Genomic DNA, 23,886 nt, shown 5'->3' on the forward strand with positions numbered 1-23,886 from the left:
CAACAACAACAAAAAACAAGGTTACAAAGGTTGTGGAAACACAAACTCAAAATCGGCCCCCGAAGTGGTCCACCCAGGCAGGCTTCAATATTTTCAGAAAGAATATCCGAATGAAATTATATGAAAAACAAATGAGAGATGAGAATGGAGAAAGAAGGTTGACAGATCTTGTGTAGTGCCCCAACGGTCCAGCAGATCAAAGGATAGGTACAAGTGGATGCAAAGTTAGGTGTGAACCTGGACTAACTAGTTCCCCTTTCAGACCTTGTGGTCTATAGGGCAGATGATGTAAAGTTCATCTGTTTTTCTGGCCTACGGTTAGCGAGGGTGATATGTAGCCAGCACAACGACCAACCGCCTTTACTTTTCCACAACTAATGTCAGGTACCCATTAGAGCTGAGTGGACTCAGAGGCGCCCAAAGATTCCAAAGTTGAAATTCCCATTCTTTACCAGGATTCGAACCCGGGACCGCTCGGCTACCGCGCCTCCCCTGGCCTAACCTTAGTGTTATAATTGATGTAATTGTTTTGAAAAAGCGCAAACTCTTTTTTTCTTTTTTTTTTTTAAAGGAAACCTCAGAATTTGCGCTATTCAATTTTAGCTTTATCATGATAGGAATCCTTGGGCCTTAGGCCTCTTTTCTTTGCCTCTTTTTTGGGCTTTATGTGCCTCTTTTATGGGCCATCTTGCCTCTTTTGTGGGCTTTTTTTTTTTTTTACTTGGTTTTATTTGAAAGTTCTCATAATTCACACGTATTAAATCATAAACAATTGAAAAGTGATTAACCTAAAATATAATAATAGTAATAGAAATATTATTTAATATCACAGACATATTACTTAACCATTGAAACCACTAGAGACAGAAAAATGATAAAAGTATCCTCTACCCCAGAACAATCAACACAATATCAAATATCTCTGACCCCCAGCACCCCATTTCTGGAATACTACCTGAGTATTGTACAAGTATATGAAAATCAAACTAGATAGTTCTTTACCCTAAAATCCATAATTTTCCTAAATGTCAATTCTAAGTGATTAGGATCAAACACCTTATTATTATGTAGAGTTTTGAGCCAGCTAGCCGCGCTAGCCCAAACAATAATCTAATAGAACATATATACATTACAGATGTATTTTTTCAGAAAATGCAGTTTAAAAGATTACTTACTATTCGTTTTAAATTAGGTCTAACTTACAATGCATACTAAATAGCTTTTTCTCTTTAAAAATCTGCTTGCATAAGTGATTTAAAAAATTAGATTTTTTGCTTTCAGAAAAAAAAAGTAGCCGTTGCATCAGAACTTTGAATGGTCTAAAATATTGTGATGTCGGATTTTCACTATCTTTTCTAGTTTACGAGATCTAAACGGGACGGACGGACGGAAAGACGGACAGACATTCCACACAAAACTTATAGCGTCTTTTCCTCTTTCGGGGGCCGCTAAAAACTACACCACAGTAACAAACAGGCAGAGCATTCAAAACATTACAGTGACAAAACAGAAAGGAAAAAAAGAAAAGTACAGTGAAAGAACAGAATTACAAAAAAAACAGTACAGGGGCAGAACAAAAAGCGATAAACAGTACTGTGACTGAACAGCGGATAACAGTACTGTGACAGAACATCGGAAAACAGTACTGTGACAGAAACAGCGAAAAACAGTACTGTGACATAACAGCGAAAAACAGTACTGTAACAGAACAGCGAAAAACAGTACTGTGACAGAACAGCGAAAAACAGTACTGTGACAGAACAGCGAAAAACAGTACTGTGACAGAACAGCGAAAAACAGTGCTGTGACAGAATAACAAAAAACAACAACAGTACAGTGGCAGAATAGAACAGCGAAACAACGTCAACAACCTATTAGAATAATTACCGCTTGAAACAATTTCAATATAGAATGCACTAAAGATCTATTGTACCTGAAATTGGTGTGGGAAGAGTAAAGGCGGCTGGTCGTTGTGCTAGCCACATGACACCCTCGTTAACCGCGGGCCACAGAAACAGATGAACTTTACATTATCTGCTCCATAGATCGCAAGTTTTGGGAGGGGGGGGGGTTCTGCTAAGTACTACTGACAAAAATATTAATGTTACGACGCAATTAGTATTATTTATAAAGGGTATCGATGAAACTTGTTCTGTTACTGTGCATTTAGGCGATCCTTAAAGGGAAAATTAAAAGGGTTAACTCTTTCTCTCCGTAATTATTTACCACATTCTGATGGAATCAACGTTGGTATCGTCAGTTAGGAGAGAAAGAGTTAACTTTTTTTATGCATCTGTGGAAAGTTTAATACTCTTGAACGTTTTGATTTAATACTCTGCATTATTACGATAGGAGGAGTGAAGCTCAGATATAAGAGGAAAATATCTGGATTTGTTATTGTTGGGGTTTTCAATCAAAACTGCCTGCAAACTAAAAACTAATAATAGTGCTTGATGCAAGACTATAGTTGATGGGAAAGGAGATTTCAAAACTTCAGTGCTATTGACAAAGATTTAGATATTTAAAGTATGCCTTTTAATGTGAATTGAAAAAAGTAATTAAAGCAGACTTGCATACCATAATAATCATCTCAAACATTTCTAAATGTCCCAAATTAGACGGCTTGTCGAAAGTTGTCCAAATGGAATATCTTATGCTCAAAGATTAGGTGTAATTTTTATTTCAGGATATATTTGTAAGCAGCTTAGAACAAGCGTTGTCAGAAATAAATTGACGCATGTACTATCATCAAATCACTTGTAGCTTCATACATCACATAAGTTAAATAGTGATAGCATAAATCTGATACTAACTATCTGCAATTACGTAATAAAATAATTATGGCCCGCTCCTCAAAAGGTTTGCCCACCACAGCCCTAGTACATAGACTTATATATATACTGGTAGAATGAAATTAGTTTCATTTGGAGACAAACACATTACGAAGTGTTTAAGTGCCAGTATGTGATGTTACATTTTGATTATATAAACTGTTGCCCTTAATCTGGATTTATTTTTGTTAATGTCAAAGAGTCCACCAAGCTGTAATGGGTAACGGACATTAGTTGGGGAAAAGTAAAGGCGATTGATCGTTATGCTAGCCACATGATACTCTTGTTAACTGTGGACCATAGAAACAAATGGCCTTTTAGCTATGCAATAACAGGTCAACGGTAAGTGTGATGACCAGTCAGAAATGTATATTCTAAAAGATATAGACTTAATAGACTATGTGGCTATTGGTACGCCGCTGCTGGTTATGATGTATAATAAAAATCTCGCCAAAACTTTTCACTTGACAAAGCTGGTCCAGTCTCTCTCTCTCTCTCTCTCTCTCTCTCTCTGTATATATAATATATATATATATATAGGTCTATGACTTACCATTTCGGTTTGTCACTTAATAAGCGCTTAATTTTTTTTTTTTTTTATAATGTTGAGTATATATTTCGAGACAAAGTTTAGTTTAAGAATTACATGTCATTTTGAAATCTTACAAAGGTTTACCTAATTTGAGTTTGTTGATTTTATATCTGTACAGAAATTCGTAAACATATTTTTTAAATTTCGAATCAACTGGTGCCGTTAATAAAAACCAAATAATTTCTTAGAGGAGATAGAGAGGAATTTTAATTTAGTTGATGTTTACAGGACACTAGAACCTATGGGTCGTGACACCACCATGGTGCATAGGTCATACCCCGTCTCGACGCGCTTAGATAGAGTGTATGCTCCTAATCATTTCTATATAAGTCGGGTGTTACATCTGGAAGAAACACTAGAATACACAGACCACAAAGCGGTGTTAGTTACTTTGGACATAAAAAACAAAGAAATTAAAAGAAAGTCATCCCACTGGAAATTTAACAATTCTCTGTTGGAAATTCCCCTTTTCGTGGAGTTAGTTTCTACTAATCTAAATTCCTACTTACAAGATATACAAGATCCACATTTCGATTTAACACAGACATGGCCACTCCTAAAAAGTTCTATCAAGCAGCAAAGCCAGTTAATATCTACATTAGCTCAGGGACGTAGGAGGCAAGAACATGAACAACTCAAATACACATTATTACACACGGATGATGAAATCGTTTGTTCTATTGTAAAGACCAGTGGGAGAATTTTTTTGTCAAAGCCTCAAACTTAATTAAACTTTATCAGCACACAGGTTCTACAATATTTGGTAGAGCTGTATTGATAAATAGTTTGGTCATTCCAAAGATTGTCTATTTAGCTAACATTACAGAGCCACCTCCTAAATTCATAAACAAGCTGAACAAGTTAATTAGAAGCTTTATATTTAAAAACACTATTAGGAGCATTAAGCACACTACACTCATTCAAAACAAAGAGGATGGGGGGATAAACTTGCAAGATGTTAAAACAAAAATACAGTCGCTAAGGCTAAAATTTGTAGGTCAAGTAGTTAGGAACCCAACAAACTTTCCCTTGACAATTTACTATTATGGTTTAAGATTAAGTAGTCTTCTTCCAATACACAATGATACTCCTCACTATTTTGGTACAGTCACTCATCCATTTTACAGATCTATTTCAAGAATTTTACCTGGTAATGAACATTTAATACACAACAAAACCAAAGAATCATACACAACACTTAAAAAGCTGTTACATGAAAGCCTAGTGAATAGGATTAAGAGGGGAGAGTTCTTGGGGTGACAGAATGCAAGTACACATTCATAAACCTACACAGTAAACATATTCCACCAAAAGCTAGAGAGATTAGTTATAGACTTATCTTTGGGATGACCCCTATGGTTAGAAGACGGGTAAATGACCGTGAATGTATATTATGCCACCTTGAAAATGCTGATAATGAGAAACATATGTATTTGGAATGTCCATTATTCCTTCAAGTTAGAAGCTGGCTCAAATGTCTACATAATAATAAGGTGTTTGATCCTAATCACTTGGAATTAACATTTAGAAAAATAATGGACTTTAGGGTAGAGAATTATCTAGTTTGATTTTCATATACCTGTACAATGCTCATGTAGTTTTTCAGAAATAGGGTGTTGGGGGTCAGGGATATCTGATATTGTGTTGATTGTTCTGGAGTAGAGAATACTTGTATCATTTTTACTGTCTTTAGGGGGTTCATTGGTTAGGTAGTATGTCTTTGATATTAAATAATATTTCTATTACTGTTATTATATTTTTAGGTTAATCACTTTTCAATTGTTTATGATTTAATACTTGTGAATTATGATAACTTACAAATAAAAACATATTAAAAAAAAAAAAAGCCCACAAAAGAGGCAAGATGGCCTATATAAGAGGCACATAAATCCCAAAAAAGAGGCAAAGAAAAGAGGCCCAAGGCCCAAGGATTCCTATGATGATAAAGCTAAAACTGAATAGCGCGAATTCTGAGGTTTCCTTAAAAAAAAATAATTAGAAGTACAAGTATGACAAGTTTCGTATTTAGGCCTATGTGTCATCTGAGATCTTGATTCCCTGTGATCAACATTACAAATTGACCTAGTTCTGACAACTCGCTTACGCGTCAGAAGGACAGAGACCTCGGAAGTCCTTATCGCACTGTTTGTTGTCCTCACAGTTGAGTAGAACAATGTTAATGTAACCAATTTTACTGGGGAAAAAATACCATTTGGACTCCACACTATTCTCTCTACAATATAAATCAAAACTTTTGGTTCCGGTGAAGCAGATATTGTGGCACATTGAATTATGACGACTTCGCCCTCAGAAGTCTTCGTCACTTTGTTGTGTTGTCCTTTGTGGTGTGGATAAGATAGTGATATAACTACAAAACACTAAATACAAAACAAAAATATTAAAGAATTAGCACGGAATGTAAGTTCCGTAAATTTATTGCTTTATCAAAAACAAATTACTTAGACCTAGGTCCACCAGGAATTTTAGAGTTTGAAAATAAAATTTTTTACCCACTCCTTTTTAAAAAAACTCCCCCCCCCCTTTTTTTTTTTTTTTAGAAATGAGTATATCAAATTGTAGTTTGGTGATACAGAACCAGACCTGGCAACATTAAAAGACCGTAGTCTAGAGTAGAATACTGGATCTAGATATACGGTCTAGAAGATTCTAGTTTGGGTGATAGGTCTATATAGATCCAGACTTGACGGTGCGCAACCTGTTCCAGAACCTCTGTTTATTGAGTGAACTGGTTAGTGAAGAAAGACATCACTACTCGATGACGTACATGTCTTCAAAGACTGTCTACACCTCCAGACCAAAGTGAGTTTTAGAAAAGTATATCTTGAAAAATTTATAACGGTTAAACAAGAGTTTTTTCATATGACTAATTAGCTATTAATTATTTTCCAAGAGATATAATACATAAACTGTCCAATTTCTAGGAAAATCGTTACAGACGTTTTCAAAAACTGGCCATGCAGGTTCCAGATGTTTGTTTTGTTTGTTCCCATGAAGAATTAGCAAGCTGATAAGATGAATTATAAAAACAACTTTCACCATACAAATTTCACTTCTATAAGCATAAAGTAAGGCGTGTGTATGTATGTATGTATGTATGTATGTATGTATGTATGTATGTATGTATGTATGTATGTATGTATGTATGTATGTATGTATGTATGTTTGTATGTATGTTTGTATGTATGTATGTATGTATGTATGTCCCGAATATAAATCAAAACTGTTTAACCAATCTTGATAAAACTTGGCATAGATGTTCCTTGGTACTAACTGGAACCGTAACGAATGTAAAGTAGCCCTAAAACAAATGTTTACATGAGACAAGACCGAAAAGATAAAGTAGCCCTAAAACAAATGTTTACATGAGACAAGAAAGGATAAAGTAGCCCTAAAACAAATGTTTACATGAGACAAGAAAAGATAAGATATGATCTGGATCTAAATTTTAAGAACTACACATTGCAAAGATAGGTTTTTACTTTGACACATATAAACTCTACATTTAGTCTATTGATTTCATTATTGAATAAAATTAACCTTCAAATGTGTGTTTCAAAAGCATTTTTACATAAATTCGTTCCTTATATCTGCTAATTTAGACGTCCTGACGAGCTTTATTTCCCATTCAAGACCGAAAGGTTACGCATGCGCAGAACTAAAAATCTCTCGAACCCTAGATCTCTGTATCGAAGTGGATCGGTTGTTTTTTTTTACTTTAACTCATGAACGTACTAAATATAGTTTTTTTCATTTCATTATTTAATCAAATTATTGAATCAAATTAACCTTCAAATTAAAACTTGCCTAGTAGAAATGTCGCATTTGTAGTCTAATTTGCTCAAAAGAAATTTCACATTTAGAGTCTAGATTGTTCAGTAGAAATGTTCATGTACCAAATGAATCTTAAAGGAAAACTCCGATGGTTTTAACAATTTTTTTTTATATAATGTGTTTTGATTTACAGATAATGAATATATCAATCTTTTTTTTTTAATTTGCAATAACTTAGTAATTGATGTTTTCTGATGTAATTTTCATGCGCATCCAAAACGATCAGATTTCCACCGAGTTTCTATGTGACGTCACACTAACCTATTAATTTAATCTATTTACTTATTGTAAAACGGGAGACCAAACAGAAAAGTTTATATTCTCGTAAAAGAAATATATCTTCGTCTATGCAGTTAGATCTAGGATCTTGTAAGCAAAGAAAAAAATGCGTGTTGAAAGTAGATTTACATGCATGACTAACCACGACAGTATGTATTTTCTCGCCCGACCACTCAACACACAACAAACACTATCGCTTGTTGTCTTGTTATGACCGACTACACGTAGTCTAGACTAGCCTTACACTGACCAGTTTGTTAAATTAGAATCAGTCAGACACACGATCTATTTACTTTTTAGGACAGGGAGGGGCTTAGATGAAAATGTTACCTTTTTTCTCGAGTTGGTTATCCTAATGCTTTTAGATCTACCTATATATATATAACTGTATCATAGCTCTGGACTAGGCCGTATTTAAACCTAACAGCCAAACAGCTACTGTAAGAAAGAAACGATACGATTGGTTAAATGTGGTTTCTCTTTCAGTATTGTTTAGGGAAGTGACGATTGACTGATCCAAAAACAAAATCTTAGAAAATAAAACGTTTTTTTTTTAGATGTCTAGAATTATTGAATAGTATATTAAACATAAATGTTTCTAAGCATTTAAATAAAAAATGATAAAATGTTTACTATTACAACTTTTACGCAGAATTTAAATATGTCCATAACTCAAATTTGAAAAACCTTCGGAGTTTCCCTTTAAAAGAGATCTAACAATAGGACTACAGGAAATTAGTGTCCACCTATACCATACTCATAATAGAAAACTAAGAACATACGATCTGAACTCTTTCTCTCCTAACTGACGATACCAACGTTGATTCCACCAGAAAGTGGTAAATAATTACGGAGAGAAAAAGTTAACAAACAGTATTAAAACATTCTAAACGTGTATCACAATATCTCAATACTACCCACCCTTAGTTCCAATCAAAGAACCTAACTTAGCTTGTTACGAGTGGAATTGTTACTTTAATGATTGGTTCTGCTTTGAAGAATCATAATCAATTTAATTTTAAGTTTGCAAGCATCTACCATTTATCTACATTATTTTAACTATTTCATTTTTTTTATCTTTCTCTCTCTCTCTCTCTCTCTTTCTCTGTCTCTCTCTCCCCAATATTATTAAAAATAAAAAAAAAATCTATTTCCGTCTCACTAATAAGCACACACACACAAACAAAAGCATTTTGTACTTATGCACAAACAAACGAATAGGAAATATACTTGCTAACTGTGAGAACTTAATGAATGTACACAGCTGCTTTATACCATTTTCCATTAGTTCAACAGCAGCTATGAATACTTACCTGACGTTGAGCCCAATGTGGCCGCCAGAACAGCGGATATGACGGCCACCGCCACGATGACCATAACAATGACTAAAAATATAATGTGGTTTCTCTTCCTCCTCCTGTGGCTCTCATCGTAGCCCTCCCTGATCCTCACGGAGGGCTCCAAAGAGCTATCTCCCACTGACTCTTTCATTTTGCCCATACCAAGACCATCCCCGTATCCGAAGTCTTTGGTAAACTTGAATTCCAGGGTCGGATATTCACCACGCTTCGATTTACTCCAGGCGCCCCTAAAATCCCCGTTAGATTCCGATTTTCTCAGAGGCTTGTTGTCCCTGCGAGACGATTGGTTGTTCAGTTTGACATGATCAGGGCTGGTCTTTTTGTCGTATATCCGTCGGATTTCCTCTAGTTGGTTTTTGCTTGACAGGTCAAGGTCTGCCAGATTTTTCGGCAAGCTTGAACGCTTGACAGGCGACACGTGATTATTATAGTTGTAGGAACTGGGGCTTGGGCTGCCGGGACGATGATCAAACATAACGTGATCCTGGGGAACCCGCAGTTCCTTTGGGCTTGGCGGAGTCATATCTCGGTAATGAACGTGAAGCGTCTTCGGGACCATCGGGCCACTACTGTGGAGATTTTGTAAAGAATAAGGCCTGTAAGTCGTTGAATCTGCATTTCTGCCAAAGGCGTAGACATAATGAAGGTCACCACTGTGCCTAAGATCGCGACGATCAGATATTGAATTTTGAACACGCGGTAAAATGTGACCGTTACCGTGTAGTGCCACTCTTCGTGACCTCTCCAGAATTGGGCTGTTCATCCAACCGAGACCATAGTTTGGCGTTTCCCCGCTATGCCCCAGATAGCTGTTACTAATAGTCCTGATAGCGCCTTGACTGGCAGAATTATTACTTGTCTCCATAGTTTCATGTCTACCTTGACTTGCAAGGTCTTGCCTTTTCAAAATCACAGAATCTCTTTCAAGGTGTTTACTCTGTCGAGCCAGGTAAGGCGAGACGTCTGGCCGCAGAGCAGATTTGGGGTCATGTTGAGCGCTGGAAGAGCTCATGCGAGCTTCCAGAGGCAGGTATTGATACGGATGGAACCGATTGTATGGTTCAATGTGGTTGGCCTCAGAGTACTCAAAGCTTGTAGGTCTAAATGAAGTCTTGGACGACTGGGAAGAACCTGACGCGTTCATACTGAAGACACGGGGCACGAACTGTGTCATCTACATCTGATGTGGAGGTGCAAGCATACTCTCTTGCTTATTACTGCCATTAAAAACTGGATGTTGTTTGAGAGTCTCCAGGCCATATTATATCTGTAAGTATAGAAGTAAGAGTCATCATATGTTTGTCTTCATTTCATAAAGAGGGAAAATGTAAGCTGTAGAATTCAGAAAATAATTAAATGACAAAAAAAAACCCCAACTAATTTAATGATTGATTTAATGATGAATGTTTTAAAATTAAATAATTTTAACATATAAGGAAAGAAAAAAAATGTTTTTAGCAAAATCAAAATCAAATTCTTTGCAAGTAAAAAAAAGTTCTCTTATTTACGTAAAGACCTCACTAACAGACTGAGACAAAGTCATTAAAACAGAGGCAGTAAGGAAGTGTCTAAACACGTCTACTTTAGGACATTCTAAATATTTGTAAAACAAAGAATTCTCAGTACAAAAAGTAGCTTTGGAGAAAAAAAATTGCTGCTTCGAAGTGGCTCTTTCAGCTGGTTGTTAGTCAGATCGTGTGACTCACTCTGTTATGCTTTATATAATTTAATCCTCAAGAAACGTGTGAACTTCTGACTCTTATGCTTGTATGACTCAGTCTTATGATCGCCTGAGTCACTCTCGCACGACAAGAAGGCTATGAGCCCAAGAATGTCCCCTCTCTAAGTATAATTACTTTGGAACGCTCGTACATTCCATGCTTTAATAAATCCCCCCCCCCCCATCTTTAGTGCTGTTTGCTAATGGGAACATCAAATATAAATATACTCATACAGGCTAATTAGTCATAATTAATAGTCATGACTTTAGTACACTTATCCTACAAACGTGTATGCACTGAAACACACACACACACACACACATAAATACATATATACCTAAATAAATACACAAATAATTTAAAAAAAAAATTGCCTTTGGCCTAGGGTCGCCCCTACATACAGGATATGTGTCCTTCCCTGCCCAGCTTGGCTTCCCAACAATAAGCAGTTCTTTTACACTGTCCATACCGGCATATATTCAGACATTCTTATAACTTTGTATCATTATGGAATGTATATGCGCCTAAAGTATGCTGAGGCATGGGTAGTGCTTCTCGTTCATTCCCTACCTTGACATTCTAAGGTAACCACCTACTTATTAGCATTCGTCATGTTTTTTAGTTTTGTAATGACTAATAACTTTTACTTACATGTTTGTCCGTAGTCTATGTAAATGAAGTTTACACATTAAATATATTTTTGTCTGTCTCAAAAAGAGCGTATTAAAACCCGCCATTTTTCTTGGACCTTCACAATTACTGCGTTGAGAAATGGGTGTTGTGCCGATAAGGGCCATCCCACAGATTTATTATTGTTAGTCTGGATGTATTACGAATCTAACTATAGTCTGATCAAAACTAATTGCTACACCTTAATATAAGCTTTGTTTGTATTTTGGTTGTTGATTGACTAAGTCGCCCACTTCGAGACGCTTTGACTTAATGGTGGAGGAGGGCGGTTGTGACGGGTCCACGGTTCATTAAGACACTGCCGTGGCGAAGCAGCAACGACATTGATAAGATTGTGTCAGGAAACTTTAGTGGACGTGGCAAGGCAAGAAACATGTTCACAAACTTACGACGTGTCCTTTTTATATTTAGACAGTCTCAAACTGAAATAAGCTGAACGCATTGTCTTGTGAAATCGCAACTAATGTACGATATACACAAACTCTACATCTATAACTTTCAAGCTAAATCAAGGAAGCAGAATAACAGAGTTGTTATATTATTGGCTTAACAACCAGACTAGTAGATCTTCTTATTTCGCCCCCCCCCTTTTGCTTCTCCTTGTCGTTGCTCCTCCAAGACAACCTTCACCTTGCTTTAAGGATGAGACAGTGACGAGCAGTGACATCACCTTTTTGTGTCAGACAACATGGCAACACATCTGGACATGACGAGATTTGTCTACATGTTACACCAGGGAGTCTTAAGATGGTCTGGCACGTCGTGGCATAAATACTGGTACATAACAGTCATCTTTTTTGTTCATTAACTGGCCTGGTTCTTCATTTAGCTGACTATTAGTGCTAAAATTTTAGTTATTTTTAAATGCGAAACAATGTAAGATAAACTAAGCTTGGAGGTGTTTTGGGGTTTTAAAGTATTCATTTAACGTCGCTTAAAGAAACACAATATATAACAAGATAAACGTTTAAAAAATTGTTTTTTAAAACATAACACCTCCATTATTTAACTTTAAATATAGTAAAAAAATGAAAAAATAAAATTTCGGTTCAATGTTGATATCGAACCTGTGAAACCGTCATTTGCTAGAAATTATGCATTATCAGATTCGGCCAGCGAGAAAGGCAAAATGGTGTGCGTATTTATTGGTATGTTCCTTAAATAGACATCTCGATCTAACACTAGACCTTAAGTTCTGATTTAGAGCTCTTTAAGATCTAGTCTAGACCTACTTCTAGGTCTACAATTATTAGATTTACGTATAAATATAAGCAACGCTTATTAACTTCAATAAAATTGAAGCAACTTTAAATTGACGGTTACCGCATGTTTACGGTAATGCGGTTGACAACGCTATGTTTTGGGATCAGCTGTCCGTCCCCCCTCCCCTCCCCCAAGTTCAATGGACATCATTTACCAATCGTAAAGAAACAACATTTAGCCTCGTGATTCTCTATCTCTTCTATACAAATTACGATCTAATTTTAATACACAGTGGCTATCGCGTGACAGTTTTTTTTCGTTGTTTTATCAATATTATCACGTGACTAAATGTTGCATGTTTACGATTGGTGAATGAGGTCCATTAATGAGTGACTTAATAGAGAGGTATAGTAAAAATATAAACTCTGCAAGTTGAGTCCTTCTATATAGACGTTCAAAAGCTAAAATATAATGGTAACTCTTAAAACAAATTGTAGAAAAGCATTGAGGTCATTATGTCACACGTCCACATAAGAACCGACTTTCTGTTTGTTTTCGTTGTAAAAGAAATTTTAAACTCCGATATCTCTTTGTTTTTGTTTTCGAGTTTTAAGGATCCGGTTGACATTATTGAAGCTATGAACTAGAGTTACATAGAGAAATAGTATTAAAGTAGATAAAATAAAAAAAAAGGATTATTTAAGGGGAAGAATTATACATTTAACACATTTACAGCCACACACATCTATATATTATTTCCCTTTTCCCTATTTCATATTAAACTAATTAATTATCATTAATTAATCTGTAAACTATTTTGTACTGATTCATGTTTTGTTGGGAACCTCGAACAGCTGTGCAAAGAACCAAGTTGATCCGAGAAGGGGGGTAAGTGGGAGGAACAAAGTGTTTGTACCAGACAGACAAACAGACAGACGCAGTCAGTTGGTACAAGCTTTGTAAAACGAAGAAAATTAGATCAGATTTTGAAATAAATAGATGCATTTAGTAAATGCCGTTGAAGGTACATTAAAATACCAATGTTATCACCCTTAGAAACTTTAGAGCGCTAAAATGTGCACAAAAAATACACAGCTTGTTATGACTTTCAATATTCTGAACACCAGAAAAAGTAAAATACAATAGCTATCTTTTTTATAGTTATCCACCATAGTTGCAAGTCTCAAATATTTATTGAAAAAAACAACAAAAAACAAAAACATCTAAATGATAGCAGACATTTTATCAACAAAGTGTTATTTGGACGACTTACTGTATTGTAGACTACTTTGGGGTCAAAGGTTACATTAAACATACTGCCTTTTTAAAATTGATATAATTGATGACCTTTTGACTAAACAGTTGAAATATATTTGACCGCTTTTTTTTTAAATTAAAAAACGAGATAATTTAACTTTTTTTTTGTTACATATTTTTGTTGCACCTCAAAAGAGGACGCACATTAAAAGTTTCCAGAGGACGCTATGAAGTGTCATTGAGAATGAACATAGGGAAAGATGACAGCTTTGAGATATTTATTCCTGATGATCGAAACATTGTAAAGGTGTACAAAACTATGTCTAGTGTAATTAAGTCTATTGTCTATGACTGTTACACACAATTTTGTTTTAAATAATGAAAGCTTACCAAAAGCGTGAAGTGTCAATGCAATATTTGTATTTTCCTGACAATAATCTGGACACTGGTTAAGATAAAACATGACGAGAAACATAAAGAGAAAATAGAGCATGTGTCGCTAGCGTGTCGCTAGACAATAGGAAACATCAATCCCGTGTGTGTGTCCTGTAATGTGTGAATTGAGTTACCTGTGCTTAGAAAAGCCATAAATATTTTGTGCAGGCAGACCCCAAGAAAAACTCTGCTGACAAATGGCGGAAGATGAAACAACAGGTAGTTTGTCTCCCGTGTAGGCTGTCCTTGGCTGGACGGGGAGACAGGGAGGAGATAGAGGGGAGAGGTAGGGTATGGATGGCTAGGGGGCAAATCTCTGGGTCTACATTAGTATAATCAGTGAAAGAACACATACAGCTTTGATCAGATTGCAAATGTCATTGAATTTGACGAACTAGCACACTCCACAGTGCCCAATATCCTTGTCTAATACTGTAAAGCCAGACTGTAATTCCGATGGTGTTAATAGGGTTCCGTTGTTTATCTATTTGACGCAGCGTTTTATGTAGGCACTAATATAGACACTTTTACGTGTGGATATCAATGTAAAGTGCCCCTTTCACACCTTGCAGTCTTTAGGGCAGATGATGTAAAGGTCATCTGTTTCTGTGGCCTCCCACGGTTAACGAGGGTGTCCTGTGGGCCAGCACAACGACCAACCGTCTTTACTTTTAACCAACTAAAGTCAGGTACCGATTAGAGCTAGGTGGACTCAGAGGCGCCCAAAGATCCAGAAATTAAAAACCCCAGTCTTCACCAGGATTCGAACACGGGAACCCGGTTCTGGAAGCCAAGCGTTTAGCACTCAGCCCAAACACCTCTGTGTATATATATAACTAAATGACTAAATTATATATGTATTTAAATGGAAGTTTCGCATTACTTTTTTGTATCCAAGTTGATATTGTTATAACCCTATTGGCGTCGAAAAAGGGTTGACTATAGGCTCAGCTGACACACACGTGAATCACTCAGGTCAGCGGGGCCATGGACAAGGTACAGTACTACGATTACACGATTACACGCAAATATGACCAATGTTATGGTCATGTGATCGAAAGCCTGCGTGTACGAGTGACACAGTGTGTAGGAAAGCGGCAGTTCAAGACCGGAGAGCGTCGAGACCGGGACTGTTAGTCGGCTATGAAGTCGGTCCTGGTCGAGTCCTCATGTGTTGATGTACAAGTCCAGAAAGAGAGACAGTAGAGTTTTGTACGGTGATGTACAGAGTGACATTTTAGTTGTTGATGTGTTTGATGCCAATTGTCTAGTATTGGCTGTTACCTACTTATTCACTCATTATTAAAGTACCTGATATTGTGGAGCTCTTGTTGTCAAGTTCTTGATGTGTTGATGTGTTGTGTTGTGTTTAGCAGCGTTTACAGAAGGCCTGATGATTAGGAGAGAGGATCGTAACAATATCAACTCAATAAGTGTTCGTGGCATGTTGTAGACGTTCTCCCATTCTCAGATCACGTTGAAACTTTGACCTTGAGCTATTCAAGTCACCTTGAAAATGTTTAATTAGCTAAACGTTTTAGCGAACGAATAAATCCTCTAGACAGAATTCACCTGTATTTAAACCTTTCATTGACTACGACTAATTAAGTAACTATTGGATTAATTTCTTTTTATAGATTCGTGTATTTTCATCGACAATGAATAATTGACAAAGCTTCCTATAATGGAATATAGCGAGTTCAAGATTCCACCCAGACAGACAAACGGAGTGAGTTAATGTAAGCTTTGTAAAAGAAAAGAGATTAAAAATGTTTATATGATTCTTATATGATGTAAAGTTACAAAATAGCTCTAACCACTTGAAACCTGTTTTTCCTTTGTTTATGGACAGCTAAGAATGGGGGACTGAAGCAAGGTACAAACAAACAGGACACTCATTTTGTCTAGACATGTTTACCTGAAGAAACTGATGGCTGATAGGTCGCAACTGTTGTCAACGCTTCTCTTGAAGCCCACGCGCTTGGATGTACAAAGCGGAAGGATGTTGTTGTCAGGGCTTAGAAACTGGTGTAACTTGTCTTGTGTAACTTGTCTGGTGTAACTTGTCTTGTGTAACTTGCCTTGTGTAACTTGTCTTGTGTAACTTGTCTGGTGTAGCTTGTCTGGTGTAGCTTGTCTGGTGTAACTTGTCTGGTGTAACTTGTCTGGCGTAACTTGTCTGGTGTAACTTGTCTGGTGTAACTTATCTTGTGTAACATGTCTTGTGTAACATGTCTTGTGTAACATGTCTTGTGTAACTTGTCTTGTGTAACTTGTCTGGTGTAACTTGTCCTGTGTAACTTGTCTGGTGTAACTTGTTTTGTGTAACTTGTCTGGTGTAACTTGTCTGGTGTAACTTGTTTTGTGTAACTTGTCTGGTGTAACTTGTCTGGTGTAACTTGTCCTGTGTAACTTGTCTGGTGTAACTTGTCTGGTGTAACTTGTCTGGTGTAACTTGTCTGGTGTAACTTGTCTTGTGTAACTTGTCTTGTGTAACTTGTCTGGTGTAACTTGTCTTGTGTAACTTGTCCTGTGTAACTTGTCCTGTGTAACTTGTCTGGTGTAACTTGTCTGGTGTAACTTGTCTTGTGTAACATGTCTTGTGTAACTTGTCCTGTGTTGCTACATTATAAATAATCTGCTTATTAACTTTGGGCGCCAAGAAAAGTGTGTATGTGTACCGGCGTAAATAATCATCCTGTTATGGATTGATGGAAAGATGTGTGTGTGTGTTTGTTTGAAGTGTTTGTTGTTGTTGTTTTTATGTGTTTTTAAGGTTTTCCTGTATTGTTTTTTTTTTTACAAAGCTTAAATCAACTCGGTCAGGTACACGTTTTGTCCACGTTATTTCTCACAATTCCCAATTTTGGCTGAAGCTCAAACTTTGCACAATTATTCATTGTCCCTAATAATACAAGAATCTATAAAAAAAAACATTGACCAATTATTTTACCGATTAGTCGTAATTAATTTTCTTTTATAGAGAGACCGTTCTAGCTAAGATAACTATAGATAACTATTAAACCTTCTATTTTCATAAGCAATAGTCTATCTGAGTGGCTAGCGTGTCGGTTTCTCATCTTTTTTTTTTCAAGCTGAAATTTCGCTCATAATAGGCCTTGCATGGCTGGTTATGTAAGTTGCTAATGCGTTGTTGTATTAACGCAAATGTCGTGGGTTTGATCTCTATACTGGAAAAAAAAATGGAAAATTGTAACAACAAATTTAATCAAAATTTCAGAAGTACCAGCAGCTTTATAAAGCTTTATAAAGTTCGGAATTAGTTTAAAATATATTTATATTAATTGGTAAGCTCCATAGCTGCTAAATGAGAATAGGAAGCAGGCTTCGTTAAGAGAAAGAAGGGCAGGTACTGTGCTAATAGAAAGAAATCGTCTGGAGTTTAACGTTCACATATCGAATTTAAAATAAACACTCTACCGTCTTACAGAGCAGCCTGCAGGGATAGATTTTAAATAGCATGTTATATTTAGTTGACTTAAAAAAATTTCTTTTCTCTACAGCGACATTTCTGCACTTCCTCCACGTTGTGTCATACATGTAGGACAAGAGGATTGTGGGATTATCTCATGAGTCACGTGACCTAGGCACAGAGAGAAGGGAGTCAAAACTTTCGTTATCTAGCCAACCTTGGGAATGCCCAAATGACATAGCGTGCCGAATGGGAAACGCAGGGACCATTTTCCAAAAGGCTGCAACCTATTAGGACAAGTCAAGCTATTAGACTTGAAACTAAAATATACATTTAACACAATCGTCATCCCAACAGCAGCATATGCATGCGAGAGACATGGAAGTCGTCTGCCAAAATTGAGAAAAGACTAAATGTGCCTCAACAGTTAATGAGGTTATGACCGAGCGTCGTATGGGTTTTGCAGGACATGTCCTCCGCCAAAATGAATTAAGAATACCAAGAGTTGCGATGACATGTACGCCTTTACGAGGAAAGCGCAAAAAGTGACGCCCTCGTATAACTTGGCGCCACACTTTCATGGAGGACCTCAGAGTAGTGGACTCTAGGTGGGAAGAGGCTTCAAACATAGTCAGTGACATCTTTATGGAAACAGCTGAACAGCGTGGGAGAAGTCTAAGTCTAAGTAAGTACAGCTCCCAGCTGCATCCAGCCAGCTACCTATCAGTCATGGTGCGTAACTCTTACTAAAGGACAAATGAGTAGAGTTACAGAACAATATACGAAAGTCTTTTTTTAACAGTCATACTGCCGAAGTGACCATTTATTGTTGACCCGTTGACTGACTTCAATTCATGAAATTACTGACCCATATCTATAATGTTAATATTAGAGATTGTCCTATGTTTTTGCAAAGCTTATATCAATTCAGTGTGCCGCTGTCTACATCTGTCTCGGTTGACATTGCCTGTTATATGTTCACATTGGGTCAAGAAGGTGAAAGACACGTGAAACCTCTGAGATAGAAAGAGGAAGTAAGAATGGCTAAATTGACTTTTAGTCAGTAGTATCTTTTGGTCCGATGCGGACGGTATTAACCTTAGGTGACTTGAATGAATTAGTTACTTAGAGTCGTTTATGGTACTTAAGACAGTACACGTATTTTGATAGTTATTTTCCTTACTTAGAGCTTAATACATATTATTGAAGTTTATTGTTACCCGCTGTGATGCGGACGTGATTTAATATTAAAATTACGCCTATTCATGAGGACTTTCTATCCTGGATATGTTTGATACCGCTATATTTCTATGCATTGGATCATTTTTGTAACTACTAGGTCTATGAAGTGCAGAGCATATTGTTTTATTAAATAAACGCTATGTCTTGTCTGCCAAAACTTGGGCTCATTCGATCTCTACAATTTATGTTTGTCACATGTCAAGTGTGTCTCCAGGAAGCACGAACCCAGCATTCTACAGCATTCGCGACACATTGAGAGTGATACACGTTTGTACATCTTAGTGACCAGTCCCATGTGTAACCTTAGTGACCAGTCCCATGTGTAATATCAATACTCGTCCGTTCGTTCCGTTTAGATCGCGTAAACCACAAAATTGAAAATCCGACCATTCAATGTTCTGATGCTACTTTTTTTTTTCTGAAAGCGAAAAATCTAATTTTTAAAATCAATTATGCAGGCTGTTTTTTTCATAAAAATAAACCATATTTACAAAATAGTAACAAACACTAGATACTATTAAGTAGGGAAGATGACTAGTTACTATAATTGTAGCACATTTATACAAACGGTTTCAAATTTTTGCAGAATTTTTAGCGGCTCCCGTAAGGGGAAAAAGCCGCAATTAGGTTTGTGCAAAATGTCCGTCTGTCCGTCTGTCCGTCTGTCACACTCAGATCTCGAAAACTAGAAGAGATATAAAAAATATTATTTCATCATTAAATGCGGCTTGAAAAGCTTAGGTGCAACGGCTACTTTTGGTTTTCTAAAAGCAAACCGTTTAATTTATAAAATTAATTATGCAAGCGATTTTTTCATAAAAATACACCAATTCTAAAACAATTACGTAAATGTAAGGGAGGCAATGTTACAATATGCTAACAAACATGGACAATTTTTGTGTATTTTCAGTATCACTAAGTCAAATATATTTTAAAAATGTACAGGAAATGTTTACAACAAATATAAATAATAGTTAAAGATGTTTTTTCTGGTCAACTAGCTGCTAAAATTAAAAGAAAACATTTCTGTTTGTTTATAAAGGCTAATAATGCATTTTGTATGTAAATATCACGCACATTTTTTTTTAATGGACTTTTTATGCAGCGATTTTCGTGCAGTAGCGTAACGTAGCTACATGACCAGGTGCTAAACCAATTCCTTAAACTTTTTTAAAAAATCAGATTTTACTTATTTTTTGTTTAGTGCCCCCATCCGAATAAAAGAAGATTATTTTTGTGCGTTTTGTCTGTTGGTCGGTCTGTCCGTCACGATTAGATGGGTCTGGGTCTGCTGAACCGTTGGGGCACCACACAAGATCTGTCAACGTTCTTTCTCCATTCTTCTCTGTCATTTGGCTTTGATAGAATTTCATTCTGATAATCTTTATAAAAATATTTAAACCTGCCTTTTTACCTGCCTGGGTGGACAACTTCGGAGGCCGATTTTGAGTTTGTGTTTCTACACTAACTGTCTTTGTAACCTTGTTTTTGTTTTAAAGGGAAAGACCTGAATTCGAAATTGTGGGCTAACGCCTTCTCATGCTTCTCAAACCAACGCGATAACCACTCTGCTTGTGAAGAGTCTATGAACATGTAAGCTAATATAGTTATTGTATTGTTTCTATTCTTCATATTTGTGTTCACTAAACCACAGACGGCAGCCTAATATAAAGGGGACTAATTCATGTTATACCACTACTTCATTCAAGTACCATTTCCTTCCCGTGTTTGAGATATCGAACAAAGTAATTTATTACCAGTAGCTGATTAGCTAATTGATCAATTTTTTATTCTTGTGTTGTCAGTTAAAAGTAATATTTGTGCTAAATTTCAGATTGATCTGAGAATGGGTGTCAGAGAAATAACGTAAAAACTTTTGACCAGACAGACACACAGACAGGCACACAGACAAACACACAGACAAACAGCTTTGTTAAAAAACACTCTCCAAAAACTCCTCTAATGTGAACAATGGCCTTGCATTTAATTGGACAGGCTCTCATCGCTAAGTCGATTTCTTATTTACTTTGGACAAGTTCATGCCAGATTGTAACCTATAAATATGTAGACCCAATTGAGAAAACAATAGCAAAGAATGCTAGTCTCTTCTGTTTATCATGCGGGGCAGAAATAGGCCTATACTAGTTCAGATATTGAATCTTTCCTTTCCAGATCTCTCAGCACAATTGTGCTGTAACTAAATTCACATTTTTTTTTCTAGTAGCTCAAAATCGGCAGAAAGAAAGACTCGAACTTTCAACTCCACAATCTTTTTTTCAGCCGCTACATTTCATGTCTACCATTATCAAAGAAAGTATTTCTGTAACCGTAGGTAGCGTCGTCGAGAGGCTAAGTACGGTTGAACTTTGCTTGGCTTGGCTATCTATGAGGGGGCTCAAGGTTCGACACCCGACTCGAGCAGAGTTTTTATTTTGCTGAGCGCCTAAAGGCAGCACGGAAGGTCTTCTCCCAGATACCCCCTCTATAGCGCTATAATTAACCCTTTAGACGCGTGTGGTAGTTAGGCCACTAGAATTGTAATTCCATTTTGTATGCACTCTTGTAATAAAGGTCAGCACTTTAAGGGTTAATCTGTGGCATTGATGGGTTTTTAAACAAAGGCTAATGTCGCTTTGCCTTTGCAGTTTTAAAGTCTTTAGACAAGTTCCTTTTAATTTAACTGTAATAACAAATAAAGGACACTGAAGATTAACCTAAAACAAGGCTTTATTAAACTAGAACGACACATGAACTGACGAAAGAGACTTGGACAGTAGCACACTAAATCAATGTTGTGAACACATTCTCACGACGTTACACAAACATAAACAAATAGTAACTATTTCACCACATTCACCCCGCCTAGAATTAAAATAGCAAGTATAGTAATATAGTAGGCCAATAGCATAAATAAAAGAGAATGCCAGTGCCTTTAATACAATAGATCAATAAATAGTGTCGAATTATTAATTTCTCTTGTAAACAATAGTGAATGGTGATGCAAAGAAACCTAAAAACCAGTATCTGTTGTATGACTTATAAACAATTAATAGTTTCTGTTTTAAATATTAACAAATAGTGTAGTAAGTAGACATGAACGTAAGTAAGTGAAAAGTAAACTCTAGTATCAGTAGCAAGAGATAAACAATGCCAGTTTATGTAGAACATAAGTAGTGCAATAGAGGAACAACTCTAGACTCTATAGTTCGGTCTGGTTCTTCTCTCTCTTAGGTTGTAACGGGGTTGAATATCCTGTTCTACAGTTTGGGAGTCACTAGTGAGTTCCTGAGCGTCAAGTGGGGTATTTTCAAGAGGAAGCGCTCGGAGGTCCTCAGAGCCTACCAGGGGTTCTTTCCTTTCTTGTATCACCGTAGGGGTGTTGACTGGTACTTCCGTGTTTTGAGTTTCTGGAGGATATTCATTATCCTCACCCTGAGGGAAGAACGAAGGTTCGCTTGTTGTTGTGGATGGGGAGGGGGTGGGAGCCAAGCGTCTTAGAGAGACCGTCTCCTCTTTACCGCTGGGCAACCGTACCACGGCATATTGGGGGTTACACATCAGCAATTCGACTTCCTCCGTGAGAGGGTCATACTTCGAAGATCGGTTCTCTCTTCTCAGCAACACTCGACCTGGGCTAGATAGCCAAGTGGGGATAGATATCCCGAAGGAGGATTTCCGGTTGAACAGGAAAACTCTCTCATGTGGAGTTTCGTTTGTTACCGTAGATAGTAATGATCTAATCGAGTATAGGGCCTGGTTCAAGACAAGCTCCCATCTCGAGATCGGGAGATCGAGGTCTTTCAGTGCTAAAGTAACAGCGTTCCATAGAGTTTTGTTTAGTCGTTCGATTTGTCCGTTGCCTGAAGGATTAAAAGCGGTTGTTCTACTTGTAGCTATTCCCCTTTCGTGCAGAAAGGATTGCACCTCCCTCGACATAAAGGACGTACCTCTGTCAGAATGGACGTACTCTGGCATCCCAACTAAGGAAAACAGCTGATTTAAACACTTTATGACAGTAGATGAGGACATATCGGGACATGGGTAGGCAAATGGGAAGCGTGAGTATTCATCCACCATTGTTAATAAGTATTTGTTGTGAGTAGCAGATGGGAGTGGCCCCTTAAAATCGATGCTTACTCTCTGAAATGGTTGGGTAGCCTTGATGAGGGTGCCTGAAGACTGTTTGAAGAATCTAGGCTTCAGTTCAGCGCAAGTTTTACATTGGTTTACCACTTTGCGGACGTCCTCGCAGGAAAAAGGTAAGTTCTTAGTCCGAACGAAATGGAGGAGTCTCGTGACCCCTGGGTGACAGAGGTTGTTGTGTAACAGTTTGAGGTCTTCTCCAGTCATTGCTGACGCAAAGTGGTTTCTTGAAAAGGTATCCGCCGCAGCGTTTTGTTTCCCGGGTCGATATACGACGTCATATTGGAAACAACTAAACTCCAGTCGCCATCTTTGTATCTTTTCGTTTTTGATCTTGCCCTTGTTTTGCTGGTCAAACATAAAAGACACTGAGCGTTGATCTGTAACCAATGTGAAGGGTCTACTGATAAGGTAATGTTGCCATTTTCTCAGGGCCTCTACGATAGCGTATGCTTCCTTTTCGACTGCTGAGTGTCTGCGTTCACAATTAGTGAGTGTTCTTGAAAAGAATGCGACAGGACGGCCGTCTTGATTAAGAGTGGCGGCAATCGCGATGTCGGAGGCATCTGTTTCGACTGTTAGTGGTCGATTATAATCTATCGTCGACACAGCAGCGTTTTCAAGTTCAAGTTTTAGCTGTTTAAAAGCTTCCTGTACTTGTTCAGGGGGAGGAAAGGCTTTGTTGTTCACCAATAAATGGATCTTGCTGGAGAAATTTGGGATCCATTGAGAATAATAGGACAGTAGTCCAATCACCCGCTTTTGTGATTTCATGTCTTGTGGTGGAGGTAGATTTCTCAATGCTTGAAATCTTTCGGGGTCTGGTCTTAATTGCCCTTGTGAGATT

The 23,886-nt window shown here is 37.0% G+C and overlaps 1 protein-coding gene across 4 annotated transcripts in view; it reads right to left on the reverse strand.

The window, feature by feature from the left end:
* Window positions 1-14,462, reverse strand: part of LOC106056372 (uncharacterized) — a 37,559-nt gene extending 23,097 nt beyond the window's left edge. For 3 of the 4 annotated variants that reach the window (XM_056012841.1, XM_013213077.2, XM_013213075.2), the window contains exons 1-2: window positions 14,177-14,349; window positions 8,868-10,182 (exon numbers count right to left, since the gene is read on the reverse strand). In XM_056012841.1, the coding sequence (XP_055868816.1) occupies window positions 8,868-10,089 (1,222 nt within the window). In that variant the 5' untranslated portion in view covers window positions 10,090-10,182; window positions 14,177-14,349. The other variant, XM_013213076.2, reaches the window with a different exon arrangement.
* Window positions 14,463-23,886: the final 9,424 nt, after the last annotated feature.

The sequence above is a fragment of the Biomphalaria glabrata genome, chromosome 15, assembly GCF_947242115.1.
Source record: "Biomphalaria glabrata chromosome 15, xgBioGlab47.1, whole genome shotgun sequence".
In the NCBI taxonomy this organism is placed as follows: Eukaryota; Metazoa; Mollusca; class Gastropoda; family Planorbidae; genus Biomphalaria; species Biomphalaria glabrata.